Consider the following 24,920-nt stretch of genomic DNA (forward strand, 5'->3'; position numbering starts at 1 on the left):
TTCGGCATCCATCGATTAATGCCACTGCTTATAATGGTTTGCGTCCCGAACACTCACCCAAGTTTCATTTAACGTCCTCTTAATTTAAATTTTTGTTCAAATTATATTCATATCCTATAATTTTTTATTGTAAAAACTGAAACAAGTGTTCAATTTTCTTTTTATATTTCTTTAAAAATATGTATATGTTATATTATGCGTTTCACTTTGATTTATAGTTGGATTTTTCATTATAAATGTTCTATTTATAGTTATACAAAAATGTCTCATCCAAATCCAGGTTCCTGCCGTTATCCATAGCCACTTTGGAGTCATCGTCCAGTCCACCAACCAAATTCAGTCCATAGTCGGGATCATCGAGAGAACTGCTAGTTGGTACATTATACATCCTGCGGTAGGAAGCCTCGATATTCTCGTCCAGCATTCGATCCACAATATCGCTTTGAGCCTGTCCCGGTTCTTGGGCAGACAATTTCAGCAGGAGCTCCGCATTGTTGGCCGTCATTTGAGGCAGTTGAAGATCGGTTGTTGTCAGGGGATTAACATTACCATTGCCCCTTCGAAGAGTGAGTTCAGCTGTCTCTGCACCCATTTTGCAGAGGGCACACCTGCTGCGTAGAATCTGCTTTTTCAGATTAACCAGGGTGATACGATCCTGCGCCAAAAGCATTCGTTCCTGGGCCAATTGGGCCTCCTTTTCGGCGAGATCTTGAGCCCGTTTACCCATTATTTTTAGCTTGGCCTGGAGTAGCTGGTCCGCCTCTCGAGCCTTGTGCTCGGCCATATGTGTGCGACTTGTGGCCAGGCGATAGGCGCCGGTGGCCTGACCCAGTTCGTCCTCCTTAACATTCAAGGCGTTCTCCTTATCCACAAGGAGGCGCTTGCGTTGCTCCACTTCACGCTGGAGTTTATTGCAGCGGTCCCGCTCCTCATCCGCCCGTCGAATGGCCTCGCGGGCCACCTGCAATTGGGCCTCCAATTCCCGGCGATCCTTATCCAGGTCGCCTTGTTCATGAAGTTGCTGTTTTAATTCAATTTGCTGGCGTTCCACTGCGAGTTGATTGCGCTCCTGCTGGAGATCGTGGTGCAATCGCTCAGTCTCGGCTAGCTGAAGGGTTTTCAATTCCTCAACACGCTTTTCGTCCCGCTTTATTTGCTCGCGATGGAAGTCCTTTTCGCGCTCGAAAGCCTTGCGTTCCGCTTCCAAGCTGGACATTCGCTGGCGCAACTGCCAGTTTTCCTCGGCAGAGTCCTTGGACAGACGACCAAGCTGCAGTTCCAGTGTACTAACTAATTCCATCAGGCGGCGCTTCTCCTCGTCGGCCGTCTCCTCGTCGATCTTTAAACGCCTTTCCTGATCGGCCAATCGACGTTCCCGTGCCTCCAACTGTCGCTCTTTTTCATGGTTGCCAGTCATCTCGTTACGAAGCTCTTGAAGATTGCTGGAGGCCAAACGAAGCGTCTCCAGATAGTTACCATGATCCTGTACCGCTGAGAACTCTAGCATTTTTGCCTGACGAATCCCCTCAAGGTCCATTTCATGGGATTGCCGCAGCTTGCGCACCTCATCCTCGTGATCCTGCCTTAGGTTGGAGATCTGTTCCACATAGTCCTCCTTTTGTTTCTCTAGTTTGTCGGTATAGTACTGTCGCAGTTCAGTGTTCTCTAGCTTGAGACGATCCTCTACGGCGGACAAGTGATCCTCCAGTACCTTTATTTGTTTTCTGAAAATATTAATATTTAATTGTTTTAGAAAATAATATTATTTTAAATTTTACTTATAAGAGGTGTCTATCATTTCGATTTCCTGCTCATAGTTAACCTTCATGTTGGCCACCAGCTCATCTAGTCGCTGTTTCTCCAGCAGATTCCTCTTGGCATCCATTTCGAGTAGGAGCAACTGTTCCTGCTCCTGGCTCGCTGCCTTGTTGTCTTTCTTTGTTTCTGGTTCTAGTTTATCCACGGGCGCGGGGTTGGAGACCAATTCCTGAACACGCACAGGCTGTGACATCATCAGCTGAATGTGCATATTGATCCGTTCCTGTTGCCCCTTGATGTGCTCCTCCATTTGTTGCTGACGCTGCAGTTGTTGTTGGATTAGGGCCTGGAACTTTTGATCCTGGTTCTCCTGGCGACGCTGCATTTCTAGTAGTGTTCTCTCCTGGTTCTTCATTTGCGCGGCAATAACCAATTGCGCCTCCTGTTGTTGCAAGGCATTGAATTTGTGATTGCTTTCCAGATTAAGATTGCTCAACATCAGAATATTCTGGGTGGAAGCAGTCACGCCGGATGAAGCGGACACGACAGGCATTTCTGGTTCCTGCTCCATTTCGTTCTCATCGGAGTCGGGAAGGCGAAGTATATCTGCTGTACTTTTCGGCGGATCCTCATTGGAGGGCTGTTTTTTAGGTGTCTGGGGCTTAGGCGTGATGGGTTGCTGTTCCTGCTCCTGATCCTGCTCAAGACCTAACCAATCCGCGGTGGTTCCCCGCTTTCGGGAAACGGGCGTAGACATACCCGAAACGGTGGCATTCGTATCCCTGCCAAAAAGTCCCAAAGGATCGGCATTAATATTAATGGTGGCCGATTGCGCGGAACTTCTTCTTCCTGTCGAAGTCTTGGGTCTTGCCTGCGAGTTATCCGTGGTTGTGTCCGTAGATTGGCGGGACATCGATGGCTTTGCTGTTGCAGGACGTTTGCCGGCATCTCCCGCCAGAATCTCGTCAAAGATATTCTTCTTGGGCTCTGGATTACTGGTTAGCAGGTCATCAAACAAACTTCTTTTAGCGCCTCCGCTCTTTGGTCGCTTGGGATCAAAACCCAAGTCATCATCCTCGGCAATATCGCCATCATCTAGTGATATTGAAGGCTTCTGCTTAACAATTCTTGGCGTGCTGGTAGCGTTGGGCTTGTTCCTAGCTCCTGACCCCTGCCCCTGCACATCCGCCTCCGTCTCCTCCTGAATGCCAAACAAATCCTCGAGCTTTCCTTTGGGCTTTCCCATTTTGGCAGGCTTTTTGTGATTTCCACCAGGAGTGTCGAAAAAGTTGTCATTATCCAGGCTATTATCACTCAGCAGCTCCGCCAGAGGATCGTCGTTAAAATTCATGATAAAGGCAATGAAAAATGAGCGTTACGGTAAAAGTCTATAAACACCAATGCAACGGTTGCCTAGTGACCAATTTTAAATGTCTACAGCAACGTTATCGAAAAAAGTTAATTTAAAAATATGGTCGGTCTATTAAGTTTGAGTTTAAAATGTAACGCCCATAATAGAAAACATTATTCCATTTTAATGTTCATTTAATGTTCCTAATTAATAATTATTAAAATTTTACTAAAAGAAAAAAACGCTCAATGCCTCTATTATTTTTTAAGGAGTATTAAATACATAATAATTAATAATTCAATAAATTTATATGTGAAAATCTTTTACATACATTCAAATCAACATCGAAAACAAATTTCTTATTATTTACCTTTAACATTTAAAATGCTTTAATTTGCCTTTACAATTATTATAATGTTTAAATCTTGTTGTCATGTGAACAAAAAAATTCCAGTTATTTAAAAAAAGTTATAATAAATATAATAAAAATATATCATAAAAGTTTTTATTTAATATAAAATATTTGCGTATTCGCGTTTACCAACACCGAGAAAGTCATCGATTGTTGTTTCAAATAACAATACTGGGGTTATCGGTAACAGTCTTGTTTTGACAAAAATTAAACATTTTTAATATTTGGCAGAAATGAGCAATATTTACATCCAAGAGCCGCCCACAACGGGAAAGGTACTCTTGAAAACCACCGTGGGTGACATCGACATCGAGTTGTGGGCTCGCGAGTGTCCAAAGGCTTGCCGAAACTTCATCCAACTTTGTTTAGAGGGATACTACAAGAACACCGAGTTCCACCGCCTGGTTAAGGGATTTATTGTCCAGGGAGGCGATCCAAATGGAGATGGTACCGGTGGCGAGTCCATCTACGGGCAGCCCTTTAAGGATGAGTTTCACTCCCGACTTCGGTACACACGTCGTGGTCTCGTGGGTATGGCCAATTCCGGGAAGGATGACAATGCCTCCCAGTTTTTTTTCACATTTGCACCCACGCCGGAGTTGCAGAATAAGAATACACTATTCGGAAAGATCACTGGTGACACCATCTACAATATGCTCAAGCTGGAAGAGGGCATCGTTGACCACCAGGAACGACCCATGCACGCACATCGCATTGTTTCCACGGAGGTCCTCTCAAATCCCTTCGATGACATTGTACCTCGCGTTTTAGCTAAGCCGTCTACTAAAAGCAAAAAGAGCAAAAAGGAACGACAAGGAGTGAAGTATGATATCGTTCCTATTTACTTTTTTATTCTAATAATAATTTTATTTAAACGTAACCATATATAATTCATTTGGTTCGGCTGCAATTCGTGTTAGGAGGCTATGACTAACCTTTTTAAATATTTTTCAGAAACTTCGGCCTGCTTTCATTTGGTGAAGAAGCCGAGGGTGATGAGGAGGAGACCAACGTTTATGTAAAAAAGAACGCCGGTAAAGCCAAATCCCTGCACGACGTAACAGATGATCCAAAACTGAGCAAAGAACCTATACGCGTACCTAAAGCCCCAAAAGGTGAAAAGATCGAAATCGAGGAGCCCTTGTCGGACGATTGCCTTGAAGATATTGACACCGATAAACCAACCCCTGCCAGTTCGGATGTAATCAAAATGAAACTTTCTAAGCATACAAAAAATCGTCCGGAAAAAAAAACGAAGCCTATTCAAGAAAAGACTGATTCTGAGGACGAAGAGGATGTTCTGATGACACGCGAGCAGGAACAAAGTCGGAAAGTCTTAGAAGAAAAGTAAGATATATTGTAATATTAACATGATAATGGCCAATTTATTTAAAAAATGCATTTTAGATCCAAGATCAGAGAAGAAATCGCCTCCCTTAAAAAGCAATATCAAATGGATAAGCAAAGCAAAGATAAACTAGTTCTCGGTCAGGAAAAACCAACAAAATCGACCGAAATAAAGGGGTCCAGCGAAAACCATTACATTAACGATTTTATAGAGTCTAAGGAGAAGTATACGGCCAAAACTAAACTTCAACCTAAAGGGCAGTCAAGGTGCGTAATAGTCAGTCTTTTCATGACCATTAAAACTTAAGAACGGCTTTAACTTTTTTAGGGAGGCTTTTACGCTGAGCTTACTCTCCAAATTTCGCACAAAATTGGACAATCTGAAGCAAAAGTCAAACTCGGATGATTGTGAGCCCGAAGTCAAGGATGTGGATGATCGTTCGGTTGAACAAGAAATTATCGGCGACGACTGGCTGTCGCACACCTTAAACTTCAACAGTACGGCTCCAGTTTTGGCAAAAGATGCCAACAAAAAGGGTGACGATTGGTACGACGCTTACGATCCCCGAAATCCTTTAAATAAACGGAAACGGGGAGAAACTGATTCTAGCAAATCTAGCAAATCAAAAACAAGTAAACGTAATTTTTGAGCAAATATACTAAATAAAAATATTTTTAACAAAATAAAAAAAAATACCTAATATAACACAACCAAAATAGCGCGCATGGCGGACTTTCACTATGCTATATAGATGTTATAGCAATATGAACAAGATATGGTACACATTGAAAGGTGTTTGTATTACAAAAACAAGATTTCCAGAAAGAAAACCCTGCTTAGTAACTTTTAAATTTCGCGCCTATTTGCCATTATTTCTAGTGTGTAGCTTACATTTGGTGGTTACTTAGTAAGTCCACCTGGGCACACTAAATGTTTGAGTTTTGTTAACCGCAGCTGAGACAAAAAAAGGCGAATTCAAGGTGAAGTAATTGGCTTCAAAATAACAGGTAACAATAGTTGATTGCCAAATCGTAATCCCCTATAACTGAAGTGACAAAAAAATTGAAGACTACTGCTAAAGAACTGGCAACGAAACGAAAAAATCGATGGTTGCGTCAGGAGGAAATTATTGATTTTATTCGTCATTTGTTTTTGGTCTCCACAGCTACTCGACTTTTTTTGAGGGGGAGGCGGCCTGAGTCACCACACTTATAAATACAGAAATCAAGGAAAACTTGAAGATGAGTGCCAAGACCAGGAGACCTGGAACTGGCAGCAGCCAGACGCCCAATGAGTGCGTACAAGTGGTGGTCAGATGTAGGCCCATGAGCAACAGGGAACGCTCGGAGGGATCCCCGGAAGTGGTTAACGTATATCCAAACAGGGGAGTTGTAGAGCTGCAGAATGTAGTGGATGCCAACAAAGAGCAGCGCAAGGTGTTCACCTACGATGCTGCCTATGATGCGAGTGCCTCGCAAACGACTCTTTACCACGAGGTCGTGTTTCCTTTGGTCAGTTCCGTTCTGGAGGGATTCAATGGTTGCATTTTCGCCTACGGACAGACGGGCACCGGCAAAACATTCACCATGGAGGGTGTGCGTGGAAATGATGAACTTATGGGCATCATACCCCGAACCTTCGAACAGATCTGGCTACACATCAATCGCACTGAAAATTTTCAGTTTCTGGTGGATGTATCCTACCTAGAAATCTACATGGAGGAGCTGCGCGATCTTCTGAAGCCAAATTCCAAGCACTTGGAAGTTCGGGAGCGGGGATCAGGCGTTTATGTACCCAACCTGCATGCCATCAACTGCAAAAGTGTCGACGACATGGTCAAAGTGATGCAGGTGGGCAACAAGAACCGCACCGTGGGATTCACCAATATGAATGAGCATAGTTCAAGGTGAGTAACAACTATAACTAGAACTTAGAAAAATCTAAAATATACATTTTTCTTCCAGATCACATGCAATTTTTATGATCAAAATCGAAATGTGCGATACAGAGACTAACACAATTAAGGTGGGCAAACTGAATCTTATAGATTTGGCAGGTAGCGAGAGGCAGTCAAAGACTGGAGCGTCAGCAGAACGCCTGAAGGAAGCCAGTAAAATCAACCTGGCACTGTCCTCTTTGGGCAACGTTATCTCCGCCTTGGCCGAGAGTTCGCCGCACGTTCCGTATCGTGACTCCAAGTTGACCCGATTGTTGCAGGATTCGCTAGGCGGCAATTCCAAGACTATTATGATTGCCAACATCGGACCTTCGAACTACAATTACAATGAAACGCTTACCACCTTACGCTACGCCTCTCGAGCCAAGTCCATCCAGAACCAGCCAATCAAGAATGAGGATCCGCAAGACGCTAAATTGAAGGAGTACCAAGCGGAAATAGAGCGATTAAAACGTCTTATTGCTCCACAACAGCAGCAACGCAGCGAGAAGCAGGTCACGGCCAAAAAGCAGCGCGTCAAGAAGCCCAAAAAAGAACCTGTGTCCAAGGAATTGTCCGATTCCCTCCAGGTTTCCACCATTGAACAGCCGGTTGAAGAGGAAAGCGATCCCGAGGGCACAGAATCCGAGTCGGACAAGGAAAACGAGGCCGAGGTGGCCAAGTCAAACGAGGAACTGGAACGAGAGCGTGTGGAAAACTCAAAACTGGCGGCCAAACTTGCCGAACTAGAAGGTCAACTGGTGCGCGGTGGCAAAAACTTGCTAGACACATACAGTGAACGACAAATTGAACTAGAGAAGAAGTTGGTGGAGATCGCGGAACGCAAGAAGCGCGAAATCGAGATCCAACAGCAATTGGAACTGCAGGAGGAGACAACGCTGGAGATTCGCGAACGGAACGTTTCACTCGAGCAAGAGGTCGAGCTTAAAAAGCGAAAGCTCTCCAAGTGCTATGCAAAGTATTTGGCGCTGCAGCAGGAACTCAACGACTGTAAGTCCGACCACAACCAGGACCTTAGAGAACTCGAGATGGCTCAGAACGAGCTGGTCAAGGAGTTAAAGCGCCAGCTGCTAATAATTGACAACTTTGTGCCCATCGAAGTAAAGCAGCGCCTTTACACGCAGGCCAAGTACGACGAGGAACAAGAGGAATGGAAGTTTTCCTCGATGTCGTTGCCCACACCACCTGGTGGAGATGGAAAATTTAGCAGCAAGCGACCGGTGTCACATCCACAGCGCAGAAGGCCTACCTCCGAGTACGCTCTGCAGGAAGCCAAATCGAATGCACCGAGCTCCCTGCGTTTTAAGAGCGAGAACATTGTGAACTACGAACTGGAAATGCCGTGCCGCACTACACAGGAGTATCGTACGCCCAAGGTGTCGGCCTCGCTTCAAGCGGTTCTCGCCCAAGCTATGCAAACAGGTGGAGATGATATCGACATTGTGGACTCACACACAAATTCACTGCGCAGCCGTCTAGAGAACATAATCAATGCTAATGCCAACGTAGGAGCTGGTCCTGGTGCTAGCACAGTCGTGGGTAGCTCCATTCCCAATGTCCGAAACATTAAGTCGAGCCGAGGATTGCCAAGTGCCGCCTCCAATTTGGACTCCAACCGACGTCCGCCCACGGGCCGTTTACCGGCAAAGAAGCCGGCTTCGGCTTACCCCAAGGCACGCGGCCTGGTCAACAAATAATCACAAACGACTCGAATCGAATCGAATTGCATCTAATAACCATTTATCATGCAAGCACAACACTAACCAAAGTATTTCATAGTCATCGCAATATGTACACCTCGATAATCCTAGCCGAATCTATTCACATTTCGCGCTTTGTAAAAGTTTCCTTTTGGTTTGGGCCAACTTAAAGTATTGGCATATTAACTATTTAGACATTTTCAGAACTGAACTATTCGATTCCATTTTAGTATATGCCACATGCTTTAAGAGACTTGGTTGTACCACCCCATATTTTCGTTAATTTTTTTTACGTTTATTTGTTACTCGACTCGAATTATTTGTTATTGATTTTTATGTTTGTGCTCTGTTCAGTTGCCGAGTGCATTTATCTGACTTCTATCGTGCAATCTAAGCTTAAGTTAAACCCAACTGCTACAGTCTATTATTTACTTAGTAAATGGTCTTTAGTTAATATTATGAACCAAATAAAGCAGAGAACAGAGATCAAGCCCTTTCTTAAATATTAAATTAAAAGAATCCAAGCTATAATATTTAATAGATAAATGCAGGGTTTTAATGTAAATGCAAAATTGGACTTGGAATAATTGGCAATATTCTTTTCCTTGTAGTTTACTGGATTACTTTCAGAGAGCGACCAACTTCAATGAATGCATCAATGGCTCGATCGATTTCAGCTTCAGTATGGGCAGCGGAGATTTGAACGCGGATTCGGGCCTTTCCTTGAGGCACCACTGGGTAGCTAAAGCCGATGACATAGATGCCACGTGCTGGATTTCAATTTCAAATTGAATATACTATAGAAATATGTTGATTAAAGGGAAGATATCAACTTACTCAGCATCTCATCCGCAAACTTGGTGGCCAGGCGAGCATCTCCCAACATAACGGGGGAGATGGGATGATTCTCGCCAGCTATGGTAAATCCAGCCTTGGTCATAGCCTTCCGGAAACGCTGAGTGTTACTCTGAACGCGCTGGGTTAGTTCGCTGGATTGGAGTAGCATATCCATGACCTTTAAACCAACCGCCACAACTGCTGGCGGTAGGGTATTGGAGAAGAGATATGGCCTGGATTTCTGTCGCAGAAACGAGATGAGCTCGGCGGGACCTGTAGTATAACCACCGGAAGCTCCACCTAGAGCCTTACCCAGGGTAGAGTTGATTATGTCCACCTCACCCATCACATTGGCGTACTCTTCGGTTCCTCGCCCTGTGTCGCCAAAGAACCCCGTTGCATGGCACTCATCCACAAACACCAGGGCATTGTACTTTTTGCCCAACTCAACAATTTTTGCCAAAGGTGCGATGTTTCCATCCATGGAAAATACACCATCGGTGGCGATAAGCTTAAGCCGGGCATCACTCGCCTTCAATTGATCCTCCAAATCCTTTAAATCCCGGTGCCTGTAGCGCTGCTTCTTGGCCTTGCACAACCGGATACCATCGATGATCGAGGCGTGGTTTAGTTCATCAGAAAACACTGCATCCTCCGGCGTCAGTATGGCCTCAAAGATCCCCGCATTGGCGTCAAAGCAGGAAGCATACAAAATAGTATCCTCACGTCCATGAAACTGGGCTATCTTCTTCTCCAACTGCTTGTGTATATCCTGGGTACCGCAAATGAAACGCACCGAGCTCAGGCCAGCGCCATACTGCTCCAGCAGCTGCTGGCTGTGCTTCACGATCTCCGGATTGTTCTGTTGGTCAAAAGAACTTAATACCAATTAATACCAATAGACTTGTAATTTTTAACCTTACCGCCAGCCCAAGATAGTTGTTGGCACAGAAGTTAAGTATCTTCTTATCGCTGCCTTCTACTGTTATCTGGGTGCTCTGCGAAGATGTGATGATTCTTTCTGCCTTAAAGGTGCCCGCTTCCTTGATCCCAGCCAGCTGGGTGCCTAATATCTCCCTCAGCTGAGTCTGAGCAACAGCACTATAATGACGTCCCCCCACTAAAGTATGGTAAAAATTGAAACAATTTAACATTGTTTAAGGTCTAGTAACTAAAATTTTTCAATAATTCACTTTTTAAATACTACTAGTACCATATGTATGAATGCACATGCTTTATATAGAATATACGTTTTATACATATTTCTAAACAAATATGTTGAAGTATTTATAAATCACAAGTTTTTTGCTAAATGAATTTATAAAGTAGGGATTCATATTTAATAATAAGTTTAATATATATAAGTATTTTCAACAGGCTTAACATTAGTGATTAAAATTCATAAATAAATATATATTACCTCCTCGAATAATTGATATTTTTGAGATAATTGACATAATGCCGCTAGTTTATATATATCTTTAATATTCGCGAATATATATTTTCCGGCTGGCTGGTGTCCAGATCCGTTCGACGACTCGCTCTCGACTAAATGACAGCAACCAGTCGACGTAGACAGACATGGAAACAAGTCGCCCCTAGTTGGGGGCTCGCACTGCAAGCAGCTGATTTTTGTTTTTCACTTATAAATAGTATATATGCCTATATGTATTTATGTATCCCTCACAAGCAAATATGTACATTACGGCTGGCTTTCGTTTTAACTAAATTGATTTAATTTGCTTTCACTTGCGTTGTCATGGAGGCGTATTTACTTAGGACATATACAAATAAAGCGCCATTCAGATACAAATGTATCTGCTTATCTGATAATTTCAAACATTTTGCAAATTGCTGTGAAGGTCATTGTCTATTAGGTTTTGATTCCATTTCAGTTTTATGCAATTTGAAAGTTATCTGCAAATATTGTAAAAAGACTAATAAATCAAACTATAACTATCAGAAAAGTAGGCTTATTAAAATTTTTTTTAATATTAAAAATAGGTTTGATATAATCTCACTTTTGCCTGACAATTACTTTTACAGTTTTTATAATACACGTGTATAATCCTTTTAAGATTTTTTAAAGCAATCAACAAACTTAACATTTATATACCTTAAATATTATAAATTATTTTTATAATATTATTATTTATGATAAAAAAAAGAAAAAAAAAAGGATAAAATAAAATATTTCCATATCAGGTTCTACCGAGATTTGAACTCGGATCGCTGGATTCAAAGTCCAGAGTGCTAACCATTACACCATAGAACCTCTGAAGTTCGGCTGCCGAAATTAGTTAATTAAAACTAATATTCGGCTTGGAAACGAAATTCGTTGTTTAATTGCCTTTAGCTATAGAAAACATTTGTTATCAGTGAAATGTAATCATGCACCCATTCATAGGTCAATATAATTAGATCGAGGAGTCAGAGAGATTTTATAAAAATGATAGAAGGGTGATTAGTATATGTACAAACATAACTAAGTATAATTCTTAACCGAATTTATCGTCCTTCTTTTAAAATAACAGGATAGGAAAAATGATTTCGGAATCCGAGGAAATAAAATAATAATAAAATAAATCTTTAATTTTGTAAGCTATATAACTTTTAAAACGAAGTTCCGCATTCAAATTATTTACCCTTAAGACTTGGCTAAATAAATCTTAAGTCTACATTTTGATTTTCAATAATGTTATAAGGTTAGAAGCGATCTAAATAACATCGATAGCTGCGATTCATCAATAGAAATGATTTCCCATAGATCATACCAGTATCGTAGACGCCCACTTTTTGGTAGTATAAAATGCGATCCCAAACTCTGTCTGGTACCAGTATCCGTGGACATTGCCTGCCGTGTGGTTCGAATCGTTTCCAAACTATCCGTGAAGTTAAACATTGAAGTATTCAACCAAAAAGTTTAAATAGTGACCTTGTGATTAACGAAATGAAGAAATATGCGTTTTAAGCCAGTAAATTATATATTTTTTCTGGTGCTGTGCTTGCAAGTCTTTTCCTCGAAAGGATCTCGTGATAATCTGGAGCACCGTGCTCAGCTCGTAAGACAATCAAACGATAATCTGCTTCTCGCGGCAGGCAGGGATCAAAATGTTACCCTGAGATTAATGGGCGAATCGGCCACCGTAACAATCAATGATTTGGACATGATGACTGTGCTCCGACGGCGGAAAAAGATTATTGCCGATCGCCAGGCGGCGGCTCAAAGGGAACCCCTCTCGATGGAGGTCGTCAAGGATCAATTCAGGGATGTGGAGCGCATGATGACGCGGATTCAGAGACGGGTCTTAAATGGGAGGAACTCAACGAGACGGAATGGACTTGATGTACGCATCCTGCGACGACAATTGCAACGTGTAGAACGCGTTACAGGAATTCTGCTGACCCTATCCGCGAATCTGGCTAAAAATGAGTGTAAATCGAGTCCATGCCAGAACGGCGGATACTGCCACGATGCGTACAAGGGATTCCAGTGTGAATGCACTGCGGGTTGGCAAGTGAGTACGCGGGGGCGTCTCCTCAGACATTGGGGGCGTATTTTCACAAGCAAAGAAAATCCGGATATGATAATAAATTCTATGATTCCATGTATATTTTTTGAGTACTTTTAATTTAAAAATTTTGAAACTATTAAATATGATAATAACAAAAAAGTAATTAGTAGATTCTTTCTAAATTAGGGCGAAACTTGTGAGGAAGATGTAAACGAATGTCTTACCTTAGCCGGCACAGATCTGGATGGCTGTGTGAACAATGGGCAATGCATAAACACACCCGGGAGCTACAGGTAAGTGGAAAAGTTCAGCGCATCTGAATGTTTCTTCGATTCCTTATTTTAGGTGCGTTTGCCGGAATGGGTTTTCCGGAACCCACTGTCGCCTCAAGCACAATTCCTGCTGGGGCAGTGGATCCCACGAACTATGCGGTGATCACGGCACCTGCATTCAGGCTTCCAATTCCGCTGGCTATGTGTGCATTTGTGATCAAGGATGGACATGGGCAGATACAAATGTGACTAGCGCCAGTCCAAGTGCCTGCACCCGGGATGTAGACGAGTGTGAGCCACGCGTGAATCCTTGCCACGATAAGTGCATCAATTTACCTGGAAGCTTTCGCTGCGGACCTTGTCCACCGGGGTACACGGGTGACGGACGCTTTTGCCGAGATATAGACGAGTGCGCCCAAGATGATAATGGTGGATGTAGCCAGCAGCCACGCGTGACCTGCACCAACACGGAGGGTTCACATCGATGTGGCCGCTGTCCCCCAGGTTGGCTAGGCGACGGACGGACATGTACAGCATCTAATTCTAACTCTTGCGACAACGAGCGGATTTGTCATCCTCTAGCCAAGTGCGAGTACATATCCGATGCGGTGGTTTGCACCTGTCCTCTGGGCAGTTTTGGACATGGTTACGGTGCCGACGGATGTACCACAGACTCTAACCGGTTGCCTTGTGACCAGCATCCGTGCAAGAACAATGGCACTTGCATTCAGAATGGACGGGGTACTACTTGCATTTGTCAACCTGGTTATATGGGCGCCGTGTGCAACTCGTCAGATGCATGCCACCCAAGTCCCTGCCTAAATGGTGGAACCTGTCGACTGTTGCCGAATAATGCGTATCAATGCGTTTGCCCAGCCAGCTACACAGGCACCACATGTTCCCATCATCGTTTCTTTTGTGGAAGCACAATCCTTGGAGATTCTGGCCAACTGCATTACCCGCCCAACACAGCCGAAGGTGACTACCAAGCGAACGAACGTTGCCCTTTTATTATACGCACCAGATCTCCAAATATGGTGCTAAACTTAACCTTCACTCAGTTTGAGCTTCAGGACAGTACCGACTGCACCGCTGACTTTTTACAGCTGCACGATGGCAACGCATTAAAGACACGTATGATTGGCCGCTTCTGTGGTTCTCGTTTGCCTCTCACAAATGGTAGTATCATTACCACGCAGGAGCAGGCCTTTTTCTGGTTCCGATCCGACAACGAGACACAGGGAAAGGGATTCCATGTAATCTGGAACTCTCTTCCATTCTCATGCGGGGAAACTATTAACCTGACATTGGCACAAACTGGCGTACTGCGATCTCCCGGCTATCCAGGTCAGGCTCGACCCGGACTCGACTGTCGCTGGCAACTGACGGCCTCTTTTGGCACTAGACTAGTCCTTCGGTTCTACGATATATCTCTGGGAAGTAGTCAACCAACCGGTCGCAATTGTAGCGACAAGGATAATACCCTTATTGTTTCCGACTCAAATCGCCAGCTGCTGCGAACCTGTGAAACCATCCAGCCTCTGCCGTTGTATAGCTTTTCCAATAGCCTGCGCCTGGACTTCCATACAAACGAATTTCGTTCGGATAGCTCCTTTCAGGTGCACTACGAGGTGATACCGGGAAAGCCGGGATGCGGAGGAATTTTCACGGAGCCCCACGGACACATTATAGTTGACATGGACAGCGATGTCTGTTCTTATCTAATTGAACAGCCCCGGGGGACTCAAGTGAAGCTGGTGTTCGATAGTGTACATCTTGTGAAGTCCTGTTACTTTCAGAAGATCGAGGTTTTTGACGGAAGAACACCAGATTCGCCGCTAATGCAAACAATCTGCCGTGAAGCAGAAGAACGCGAACTGGAGCCGCTGATATCCACGGGAAATACGATTCTAGTGCGCTATAAATACAGGTTGAGTGGTGTGACGCTAAGAAGAAGTTTTGAATTAACTTATTCGAGAGGTAAGTCATACTTAGTTCACCTTACTTTTTCCCACCCACAGTATTTTACCCATTACGCAATCATTAATTCGTAATTTATTCTAATTTTCCCTTTTTTTTAGTATATACAAAATTTTGAAATAATAATAATATTTAAAATTATTTTGCAGAGTGTACTGGTAGCTTTGTAAATTCCCAGGGAATCATTAGTACCCCTAACTATCCGGGCTTATATCCCGGTGACATGACCTGCACATACAACTTGACTGGGCCGGTTAATACGGCGGCTCAAATTAAAGTCACAGACTTATCTCTGGGCACAGCCAATAATGAAAATGAAACATCTTATTTGGATGTGAGCGTAATATTTTCATAACTTTTAAAACCTTTTTACGAAGTTAAAATCTTTTTAGGTATATTTATCACGCGAAGAAAAGCGGCATATTGTAAAGTCAACAGAAAATCTGGTCCTATTGTCACATGCCAATAAGGCAAGCGTGGTCTTCCGAGGGTCAGGTAGTGGCCGAGGAATGCGATTGGAATATAATTTTTTGCCAATCCGTTGCGGCGGATTTCTTAATGAGCCCGGCAGAAGTCACGTTAGACGCACCAAATTCTGTCAGTGGTTTATTGACATGCCAGGACGAAAACGAATTTCTGTTCATAAATTACTTTCCAACGGAAATATATTCATATATGACAATAGTACAAGCCCAGGAACATTGTTAAATAGGTACGTGTTTATCTTATAATTGGAAACATTTTATCTTAAAATTCATAAACATATATATAAAATATACAATCGTTATAGCTATTCAGCGAGCATGAGCGACGTTTTCGATGGTGATCTTTTGACAATAAACTTTGTTACAGATCAGGGTTATGGATTTTATATCATTAAATTTGAAATTATTGATCCAGGTAAGATTATATACCATTAAATATATAAATAATACATCTAATATATAACCTCTTTCTGTTATATAACTAACAAACTTAATTATTGTGTTTTTATCAATCAGATAGTTGTGGAGGAACATACACAGGACGTTTTGGCTACATAAAGTCTCCAAATTGGCCAAAAAAGTATGGAGCATCCCAAAAATGTGAGTGGATCATAAAAGCTCCATTTGGCCATCGCCTGGAATTAGTGGTGCATAACTTTACGATGGAAGACACTGAATACGACGGTACTTGTCAATCAGACTGGCTAGAAATTAGGTGAACTAACTAATTTATTGTGTAAGAAATCGCAAATTTATTGTTTTATGTTTTTGATTTAGAAATGGCGATTCTGAAACATCGCCGCTAATTGGACGATATTGCGGGAAAAACATTCCGAGCAGGCTGCCCTCATTTGGCAATGCCCTATACCTTAAATACAATTCAGATTACTCTCTTGAGTTAGATGGATTCCTTCTAAACTGGCAGCAAATCGGAGAAGGATGTGGTGGCAAGCTGACCTCGTCCACGGGTAGCATTCATTCACCGCATATAATAGAGGGTAGTAGTGGTGTTCTCGCCTGCGACTGGCAGATTGTCGTCGCCGAGGGATCCAGAGTGAGTCTAGGGCTTGAAAGCAGCGACGAGCGTCTCTGTAGTGGCCAACTAACCATATACGATGGCCCTTCCACCGCCAGCATTCCAATGGTTATTCGCTGTAACAGAACGATTAGTGAACCGATGCTGTCCACCGGTAATCGAGTCCTTATCCGTTACGATGTGGGTAAAGAAGCCCCCGACGGCACTGACTTTATACTGAACTATCAAACAGTTTGTCGAGTTCGGCTGGAAGGTCTGCAGGGTGCCATCGAATCACCCAATTTTCCTGACAACTACCCGCCAAATTTGAATTGCGAATGGGATATTCGAGCTGGTGGACGGACAAATCACTTACAGCTCGTCTTCTCACATCTGACTTTGGAGAGCACAGAAGGATGTAATATAGACTACATAAACGTTGTGGACATGATGGACGACCAAAAGCTCAGCGAGCAGCATCTTTGCACCAACGAGGCTTTGACCCCAATCACCTCGGCTGGTAATCGTTTCCTCCTTAGATTCACAAGCGATTATTCGATTGAGGAGCAAGGATTCCGTGCCGAGTACAAACGTTTAGGATGTGGAGAACATTTCCACGAAATGGGCAGAAACTTTGAATCGCCAAAAGCTCCCTTCAGCGTGGACATGGACTGCGTTTGGGTCATATCAGCGGCCGAGGGCAGCCAAATCCGTCTTCTGCTTCATGAGGTCTACTTCGAGACATCCCAGATTGAGTGCAGCGACTCGGAATCTAGGCTCCTCGTAATCGCACCAAGTGGATTTAATTCCTCTGTAGTACTGTACCAGAGTTGCCACGAGGAGACGCAAACGCAAACCTTTACCTCGCCAGGTAATGAGCTGGTTGTGCGCTTTATCAGCACTTCTGCACAGGCTAAGAAGTACTTCAAGGCCAGTTACGTCCAGGTGCCAGCCAGTTGTGGGGGATACTTAAGCGCCAGCAGCGGAGTCATAGCTTCTCCCGACTTCCATAATCTAGTAGATAGTAGCAATGTCCCGAATAACACACTTAATATAGAGTGTGTATGGACTGTGGAGGTAAGATAATTAGAGAACAAAATGGTACTTTCTCAAACTAAGTTTTATACAAAATTATCAGATATACCCCAGATTATTCGAATATGCTTTTAAGAACATATATAAGTATATTTTTGATAACAAATAATAGCATTTAACATAACCCCCTGTGTTCTAGGTAACAAATGGCTATGGTATCAGGACGCGTTTTGATCAGTTCAACCTCACGGACTCAGCGAACTGCTCGCTTAGTTTTGTTGAACTAACAAAGCTGGAGGCGGACGGGAGTGAACGATTCCTGGAGAGGGCCTGTGGCGAAGATTCACCAATGATTCGCTTAGTTCATGGAAAGAAACTGCGTGTTCGGTTTAAGTCCCAGGCCGGAACTTGGGGTCGGTTCGCCATGTATTTTGCGCGTCAGTGTGGTGGTCCACTTTATTCCGGAGAGGGTTATATACAATCCCGCCTAGACGAGGACTGCAACTGGCTGATATCTTCGCCCGAGGGCAGCAAACTGAGTCTTCATATAAACCAACTAGAATGTCCAAAATGTACCCAACCTTCTGGCAATTGCACAGAGAGTCTTAAACTGCTCAACGACAACGATCAGGTTGTGCTCTACCAGTTATGCCGGGATCATCCTGTCAATTTGATTGTGCCCGCCAACAATGTGCGCATCCTCACCGCAGGTATTAGGCTGCAGGCCCATTTCAGTACTTTTGAGAACTCGTGTGGTGGTAATATCACATCCGCCCGTGGCAGCCTCAGTTCGCCAAACTACCCGGACAGTTATCCATCCAACATAGAGTGCGTCTGGTCCATCAAGACAAAGCCTGGAAATGTTTTGGAAATTAATTTTGAAGCCATGGACATAGTCCACTCCGAGCACTGCAACGAGGACTTCCTAGAACTACGCTCTGGCGCCCAGGGTCATCTTTTGGGTTTGTTCTGCGACAAGAAATTACCAGAGAGTTTTTTGGTGGAGCAATCTGAGCTTTGGATAAAATTCCGTAGCAGACCGGGCAACACTGCCGGTGGTTTCCGATTACGTTGGAATTATTGTAAGTGATTTTTATAAGAATCAAAAAAATATATAATATTAACTATTTGCAGTGCACAATGTTGAAATTACAATGCGTACCAATGGGACGATTGAGCCTGCTCCACCGCTTTTTGTTAGGGGCGAGGATGAGCCCTTCAGCTGGCGCATTTTCGCAGAGCGCGGAAACGTTTTGGTATTGCAGTTTGAGGAATATATTTCAGGTCTTTCAGTAAGTGCAATTCATAATAGTTCAACTAGTTTTTATGAATTAATATTATGTCAATATTTTAATATAATTTTTCAGCTTTATAATGGCTATGATGATAACGCTTTGGCAGTAAATATAGATGCCAGTCCCTCGACGTTCACCTCGAGCAGTAATGTTGTCTACTTAAAAACGATTAATACAGAACTAAGTTATTTTCGACTAAAGTGGCACGTGCTCGATAGCGATCTAGTAGAGGGTAACGTTACCCTGTCATCCAAGGAGTGTATACAGGAATTAACGTTAAGCGACATTGCCATAATTGAAATAAGTTCGCCGGGATATCCGCAAGGCTACGTTCCCTATTTAGATTGCGAATGGACCATTAAGCCAGAGGATCCTTCACAACATATCACTGCATACTATTTTCAAGCGGATTTGGAGAACTTCAACGATTGTGCAGCCGACTATCTTAAAATTCAGAGTTCACATGACCTTCAACACTGGAATGACGAGGTTCGCACTTGCCAGAAATCAAAGACTCCGAATCGACCAATTCACGGAACGCCAAATCTGAGATTGCAGTTCCATAGTGATGTATCCATTAATGGTACTGGATTTTTGGCAAGACTTCGCTCATCGTGTGGCTCAAACATGACGGGAACAGTCGGCACGATTCCCCAGATGAAAGAGGGTGGAGAATGCGCCTGGCACATCGATGTTCGCCCAGGTCGATTAATCGACATTACCATAAATTATGATGGTCCTCCTTCTTCCACCTGTCGCCAGTACGGTTTTATTTACGATGGATTAGATGAACATTCGCCATTGCTACAACATAGTAAGTTCGGCAACCAAAGGGATATAAGGAAGATAGCATTCCGGACGAGCAGCTCGCATGCCTACATAAAATACTATCTCGGCAGTAAAAGTACTAACGACGGATGCCTTTGGACTCTGACTTACCGAGAGTTTAATGAATGTAATGGAGAAATTCAATTGACCCAGAATGCTCCAAAGTTTGTGGTAACGTCGCCGGGATATCCGTATCTACCGCATCCGCATTCAGAGTGTACGTGGTTGGTCCTCGCACCGATGGGTGAGTCCATAGCAGTCAATTTCGATGAATTCGAGTTGAGTTCTCGGATGTGCGACAAAGAGAACGTGGAGTTCTTTGATGGCTCCACTAACCTGGCCCGTCTCTTATTACGCACATGCCGCAAGCCCCACGCCACGCTTCGCACTTCCGGCAGCTCGCTCCTTGTACACTATCAGTCGCAGCTCAATGAACCCAATGGAGGTTTCCGATTAAACCTATCACTGAGCACATGTGGAGGTCAGTTCAGCGGTTCGTCTGGGTCCTTCAATTCGGAGAATTATCCACATCTGGGCGGATATCCCAAGCCGTCTGTGTGCGAGTACAGCATTCGTTTGCCTAAGGAAACTTTCATAAAATTAAACATCACGGATCTTCACCTGCCGTACAATCCAAATGGGAATTCTTCAAAGAGCACTAGCGATCGCCTGGAAATCGTAGACTTCGCTGACCCAACCCAAGAGCTATTGGTTTTAGATGGCAGTACAGTAACACCCACTATCGTCACCCTTAATACCAATGCGGCTACCATACGCTTCGTAGCAATTCATAATGTAAATAAATATCGGGGCTTCAAATTAACATATCAGCGGGTTCTCGGATCTTGTTCGAGGGATGTAAATGGTGTTGAAGGGGACATTGTGATTCCACCAATGCCAGAGACAACCTGGATGAGATTTTGTCGGATAACTATAAACGTACCAAAGGGACAGCGGGTGCGATTGAATCTTCTTAATCTTGCTGATATGCGTGTTGTCAATCGGAACACCACAAGCCAGTGAGTAATACTCGTATATATCAAACAAAAATTCCAACTTTGATCTAAATTAATAATATTTTAAAATGTATTAAACCATATATTACAGATCTGTAAGACTACGAACGCATTTAAGAAATATTGCACACTTCGCCTTTTACAATGACGCCAACTCACTCTCCAAGATCACCGAATTCCGGATCGATGGGTACAATGGTAGTGGAATCATTACCTCCACAGACAATTATATGCTCGTCGTTGTGTCGGCTAATCAGTTGGATTTAAGTACCACCGCACTGAGAGCTCGATACAGCTCCAATGAAGCAACGGTCTGCCCACCTAATATTGGCGATCAAGCATCGGGATCACTATCCATACAAACTCTCCTCCAGCTGCCCAACTACCATTGTACAATCCAATTTGTGGGTACTGCAAGTACAACGCTTACCTTTAAGATCGAAGAGTATCTATTCCAAACAATTGGGGGTCCAGCAATTGTTTTTAGAGATGATGTCCTCAGAAGTTCGATTAAGGCTATGTACGCCAATGTCACAAATAGTTTTGTATCTATGGCAACCACAGCTGGACGAATAACGCTTCTGAATAGCAAAAACGTTAAATTGCAACGATTCCGGGCAACATATCGGCGACACAATTGCGGTGGCCGGTTGGAGGCCGCTGAGGGAATTACCATTGAGTCCCCTGAACTTCTGAATATCCTCAATGAGGATTACGGTGAACTTGAGTGTCTTTGGACCTTGAGCAATAGTAATGGGTATATGTTGGAGGGTAATGTAACTCTAACCGACCGTTGCGATCGGGAGTACATTGTGATCTTCAGTGGACAAGTGGAAGTTGGTCGTATTTGTCGGGGTATGACTATGAATAGCACTTTGCTGGAGCGGACGTTCTCAAAGATACTCTACCATTCGGAAACACGATTCCTTGAGCGCAGCAAGTTCACCCTGCAAGCACGTAGACCCGTCTCTAATGGCAATGTAATACGCGTTGACAATCGACCATCGCCACCAGTGACAGTTGAGAGCAAAGATTACCTGCAAAGCAAAGGGCGCATATGGGAATTTGCCACCAATGATGGACTATCCCTGAAAATACATTTCCTGAAACGAATCTTCATTGTGACCTCACCCAATTGCACGGACGATCGATTGACTGTTGAGCGTTACGATCGGACGACGGGAGATTTTATAGAAGTGACCAGTCTATGTGGCAGACAAGCTGCCAACGATATTCTAGTGCCATCCCACCGAATGCGTGTGATATTCCGAACTAATTCGAATATTACGGGGGATGGTTTCAGTTTCCAAGTATCACCTAGTTGTGATGCAGTACTCCAGGCAGAAACAGAAATCCAAACCCTTAGCAGCCCCGATTGGGCGGCTATCCGTGGACAGCAGTTTAACTGCAGCTACACAATTTTCACGAATGGCGAGCACCAACTGGTGGTCAGTGTAAAGCCCAAACCAGGACGAACATGGGCAAAGTTTGTATGCAGCAGATCTTACTTCCAGGCCTATCGCCGAGGCGATGGAGATGTGGAGGAGAGAATCGGCCAATTCTGTCCGGAATTCGAGGTTAATGGTTACGGAAGAGTTCGCCTGCAATATACTTCCCCACTGTCACGTTGGTTTGAGCTACAATATCATCTAATTGGATGTGGTGGGAACCACAGTAAGCCCTTTACTTTGCGTCCGCCGCAGGGTGAAGAATCCGGTGTTTACGCCCATGATCAGAAATGTGAATGGAGGGTTACCGCACCGCCACAGCATGCCATTGTTATAGAGTTTAAATACTTTGATATGGAGAATAATGCAAACTGTGCATTCGACAGCGTAAGGATTTATCGTGGTAAAATTGCCATCAAGGAGCAGAGGACAGATCTGCTTTGCGGCAACCTGACAAGTCCACCTACTATCATGGTGAACAGTAACGAGGCACTGATTACCCTATCTACAGACAGCTCCAATAGTTACCGAGGTTTTCTGGCCAGTGTACGCTTTACACCTAATTGCAACGAGCAGGTCTCGCTTGACTTGGAAACGCCACGCACGAACTTCATGCGCCAATACACGATCAATGCCACTGAAGCGCTGATGTGCTACTTCCAGGCCAGAGTTCCTTCGGATTACCGAATATCCTTAGAGGTGCGTGAGCTAAAACTTAACGACGCAGCCTGTAGCACCTGCAGCTACTTAGAGATCCATGACAGCGAGGGTGCGGAAGAACAGAGTCTCGGTAGGTACTATGGAACCACTATGGACTCGAACAGGGCCAAGGTGTTCAGTTCCTATTCGGACATGGCTTTCCAGCTGAGTGCCAAGACCAGATCATCCAATAAAAACATCAGTTTCGAGCTGATCCTGCAAATGGAGCGAACTGTATGCGGTCAAACGGAGTACGACATGCAATTGAATGAGGTAAAACTTTGTTTTAAAATTTAAAATAATCTTTTACATTGTAATCTTATTTTTTGGCTATAGACCATTACATTGGGTCTGCAGTACGACAACAGGACAAAGAGCTTCGAGGGAAGTTTTCACTGTGTTTGGACAATTAAAGGAAAAGGAGATGTGGAAATAGATTTCCAGAAGCTTCGGCTTAAGGAAGTATCTCAGCGGACTGGGAAATGCGAAGACTACTTGAAACTGTCCAAGCCTTACGTAATATAGAATAAGATTATTGATGCTGATAATTGCATAAAGCCTTAATCTTTTTACAGTTCACCAGATATTATTGCGGTCAGTACGATAAAAGCTTCAAGATGATTGAAGCTATCGATGAATCCAACCTGCAACTGACCTTCCATAGTGCTTTATTGGAGGAATCCCAAGGGTTTGAGGTTATCATACGACGAAAATCAAGTACGAAAAAAACTTGTTAAATACCTTTTGGCAAATTATTAAACATTTTTTATTGCAGACTGCAATCGAAACTACACGGAATTGAGTCAAGTGGTTGATACCAATTCTCTGACAAACTGCACAGAATATATAAAAGTTCCAAAAGGTTACAGTATTACACTGTACATATTTTCTATACTGTTTGACTCTCCAGGTCATAAATATTTTAATGTAAGTTGGTCACTGTCACTCCTTTGGATTCATTAAATAGTTTTAATATATACCCATAAAGGTGACGGATCTAAGTTCAAACAAAACTATTTTTACCACCTCGGAGACTCAATGGGAAAACATAGCACGGATTACGACAACCAACGAATTGCGCCTAGATAGCCTTGGAGTTTCTGCTCTTAAGTTCTTCTACTTTTCCACTAGCAACCAGTTCCCCAGCGGATGTGGTGGTCAACTAGCTGTCGGTGGCTCAACAGCTAGTTACCTGGAAAATCCCCCCTATGAAGGTCGAAACAGTTCACTATGCACTTGGAATATATCTGTACCCCCAGGCGGTACTCTGCGATTTAGTTTCCCGGGTGAACTAATGTTTCATTATATTTTTACCTTTAAATACTAACTGTTTACCTTTTAGAATTCGACATGGGCTCAGAAACCAATTGTGATCTGGATAATGTAAAAATTTACGCTAACTATTTAAACGGTCGCAGACTTCTGAAAACCATCTGTGGATCGAGAATTCCAGAGGATTATAAAACAGCCAAAAATAACATTATTATAGTTGCAAAAAAATCACAAAATTTTAATGGACTTGGGTTTAAGATTGATATAAGTAATTTAAGTTAAAAGCTTCTGGACTTCTTTTATACTGAAGCGCAATATTGATTCTAAAGTTATTACTCAATAAAACGAATTTTTAAATACTACTGTATATCCGTGCAACTACGGTATTATTCTTATTACAGAATTTTATAAGAGTTTTTTATTTAATACCTCTTATATTTATTGAGATAAAAATGGAAAAAACAAAGAATTGGAAATTCTCAATTTATATTTGATATTCACACTCCCAATCTGCATTTCAATATTTTGAATACCTCTCTAACGCTACTTTACGTGAATATGAAGTTTAAAAGATAAGTTTAATGTTGTGGTTAGAGTTACGCCAGATTTACCGTATTATCAAATGTTAATGCAATTAAAGTTTTTAAATAGTTTACCTTTTTCATTTTTACAAAATATCAAAATCCCCGAAATATAC

The 24,920-nt window shown here is 43.1% G+C and overlaps 5 protein-coding genes and 1 non-coding gene across 7 annotated transcripts; 3 read left to right on the forward strand and 3 right to left on the reverse strand.

The window, feature by feature from the left end:
* Positions 1 to 190: 190 nt before the first annotated feature.
* On the reverse strand, positions 191 to 3,146 carry LOC108113994 (trichohyalin). Its single transcript, XM_017224739.1, has 2 exons — positions 1,779 to 3,146; positions 191 to 1,724 (listed from the first exon to the last, which is right to left on the reverse strand). The coding sequence occupies exons 1-2, from the start codon at positions 3,107 to 3,109 to the stop codon at positions 242 to 244; spliced, it is 2,814 nt and encodes a 937-aa protein (XP_017080228.1). The 5' UTR covers positions 3,110 to 3,146; the 3' UTR covers positions 191 to 241.
* A 548-nt stretch (positions 3,147 to 3,694) lies between these two features.
* On the forward strand, positions 3,695 to 5,569 carry LOC108113954 (spliceosome-associated protein CWC27 homolog). Its single transcript, XM_017224667.2, has 4 exons — positions 3,695 to 4,344; positions 4,476 to 4,868; positions 4,929 to 5,135; positions 5,197 to 5,569. Exons 1-4 carry the CDS (start codon positions 3,755 to 3,757, stop codon positions 5,516 to 5,518), a joined length of 1,512 nt encoding a protein of 503 aa, XP_017080156.2. The 5' UTR covers positions 3,695 to 3,754; the 3' UTR covers positions 5,519 to 5,569.
* A 218-nt stretch (positions 5,570 to 5,787) lies between these two features.
* Positions 5,788 to 8,998, forward strand: LOC108114584 (kinesin-like protein Klp68D). 2 transcript variants are annotated; one of them, XM_017225638.2, is made up of 3 exons: positions 5,788 to 5,876; positions 6,035 to 6,775; positions 6,834 to 8,998. In XM_017225638.2, exons 2-3 carry the CDS (start codon positions 6,111 to 6,113, stop codon positions 8,521 to 8,523), a joined length of 2,355 nt encoding a protein of 784 aa, XP_017081127.1. In that variant the 5' UTR covers positions 5,788 to 5,876; positions 6,035 to 6,110; the 3' UTR covers positions 8,524 to 8,998. The 2 variants fall into 2 exon arrangements, with proteins under 2 accessions (XP_017081127.1, XP_017081128.1); XM_017225639.2 differs by having other exon boundaries at positions 5,791 to 5,849.
* Positions 8,999 to 9,057: 59 nt separating this feature from the next.
* LOC108114585 (2-amino-3-ketobutyrate coenzyme A ligase, mitochondrial) lies at positions 9,058 to 10,925 on the reverse strand. The gene is made up of 4 exons (XM_017225640.2): positions 10,784 to 10,925; positions 10,287 to 10,483; positions 9,364 to 10,225; positions 9,058 to 9,296 (listed from the first exon to the last, which is right to left on the reverse strand). The coding sequence occupies exons 1-4, from the start codon at positions 10,818 to 10,820 to the stop codon at positions 9,139 to 9,141; spliced, it is 1,254 nt and encodes a 417-aa protein (XP_017081129.1). The 5' UTR covers positions 10,821 to 10,925; the 3' UTR covers positions 9,058 to 9,138.
* A 641-nt stretch (positions 10,926 to 11,566) lies between these two features.
* Trnaq-uug lies at positions 11,567 to 11,638 on the reverse strand. Its single transcript has one exon. It is a non-coding gene; the product is annotated as a tRNA-Gln (tRNA).
* Positions 11,639 to 12,213: 575 nt separating this feature from the next.
* Positions 12,214 to 24,590, forward strand: LOC108114641 (cubilin homolog). Its single transcript, XM_017225710.1, has 17 exons — positions 12,214 to 12,881; positions 13,065 to 13,171; positions 13,224 to 15,130; positions 15,280 to 15,464; positions 15,523 to 15,842; positions 15,921 to 16,030; positions 16,132 to 16,330; positions 16,393 to 17,707; positions 17,865 to 18,747; positions 18,800 to 18,957; positions 19,033 to 20,807; positions 20,896 to 23,224; positions 23,288 to 23,467; positions 23,527 to 23,668; positions 23,727 to 23,878; positions 23,940 to 24,237; positions 24,294 to 24,590. Exons 1-17 carry the CDS (start codon positions 12,324 to 12,326, stop codon positions 24,503 to 24,505), a joined length of 10,830 nt encoding a protein of 3,609 aa, XP_017081199.1. The 5' UTR covers positions 12,214 to 12,323; the 3' UTR covers positions 24,506 to 24,590.
* Positions 24,591 to 24,920: the final 330 nt, after the last annotated feature.

This window comes from Drosophila eugracilis, unplaced genomic scaffold (genome assembly GCF_018153835.1).
Source record: "Drosophila eugracilis isolate 14026-0451.02 unplaced genomic scaffold, ASM1815383v1 contig_2154, whole genome shotgun sequence".
NCBI lineage: Eukaryota > Metazoa > Arthropoda > Insecta > Diptera > Drosophilidae > Drosophila > Drosophila eugracilis.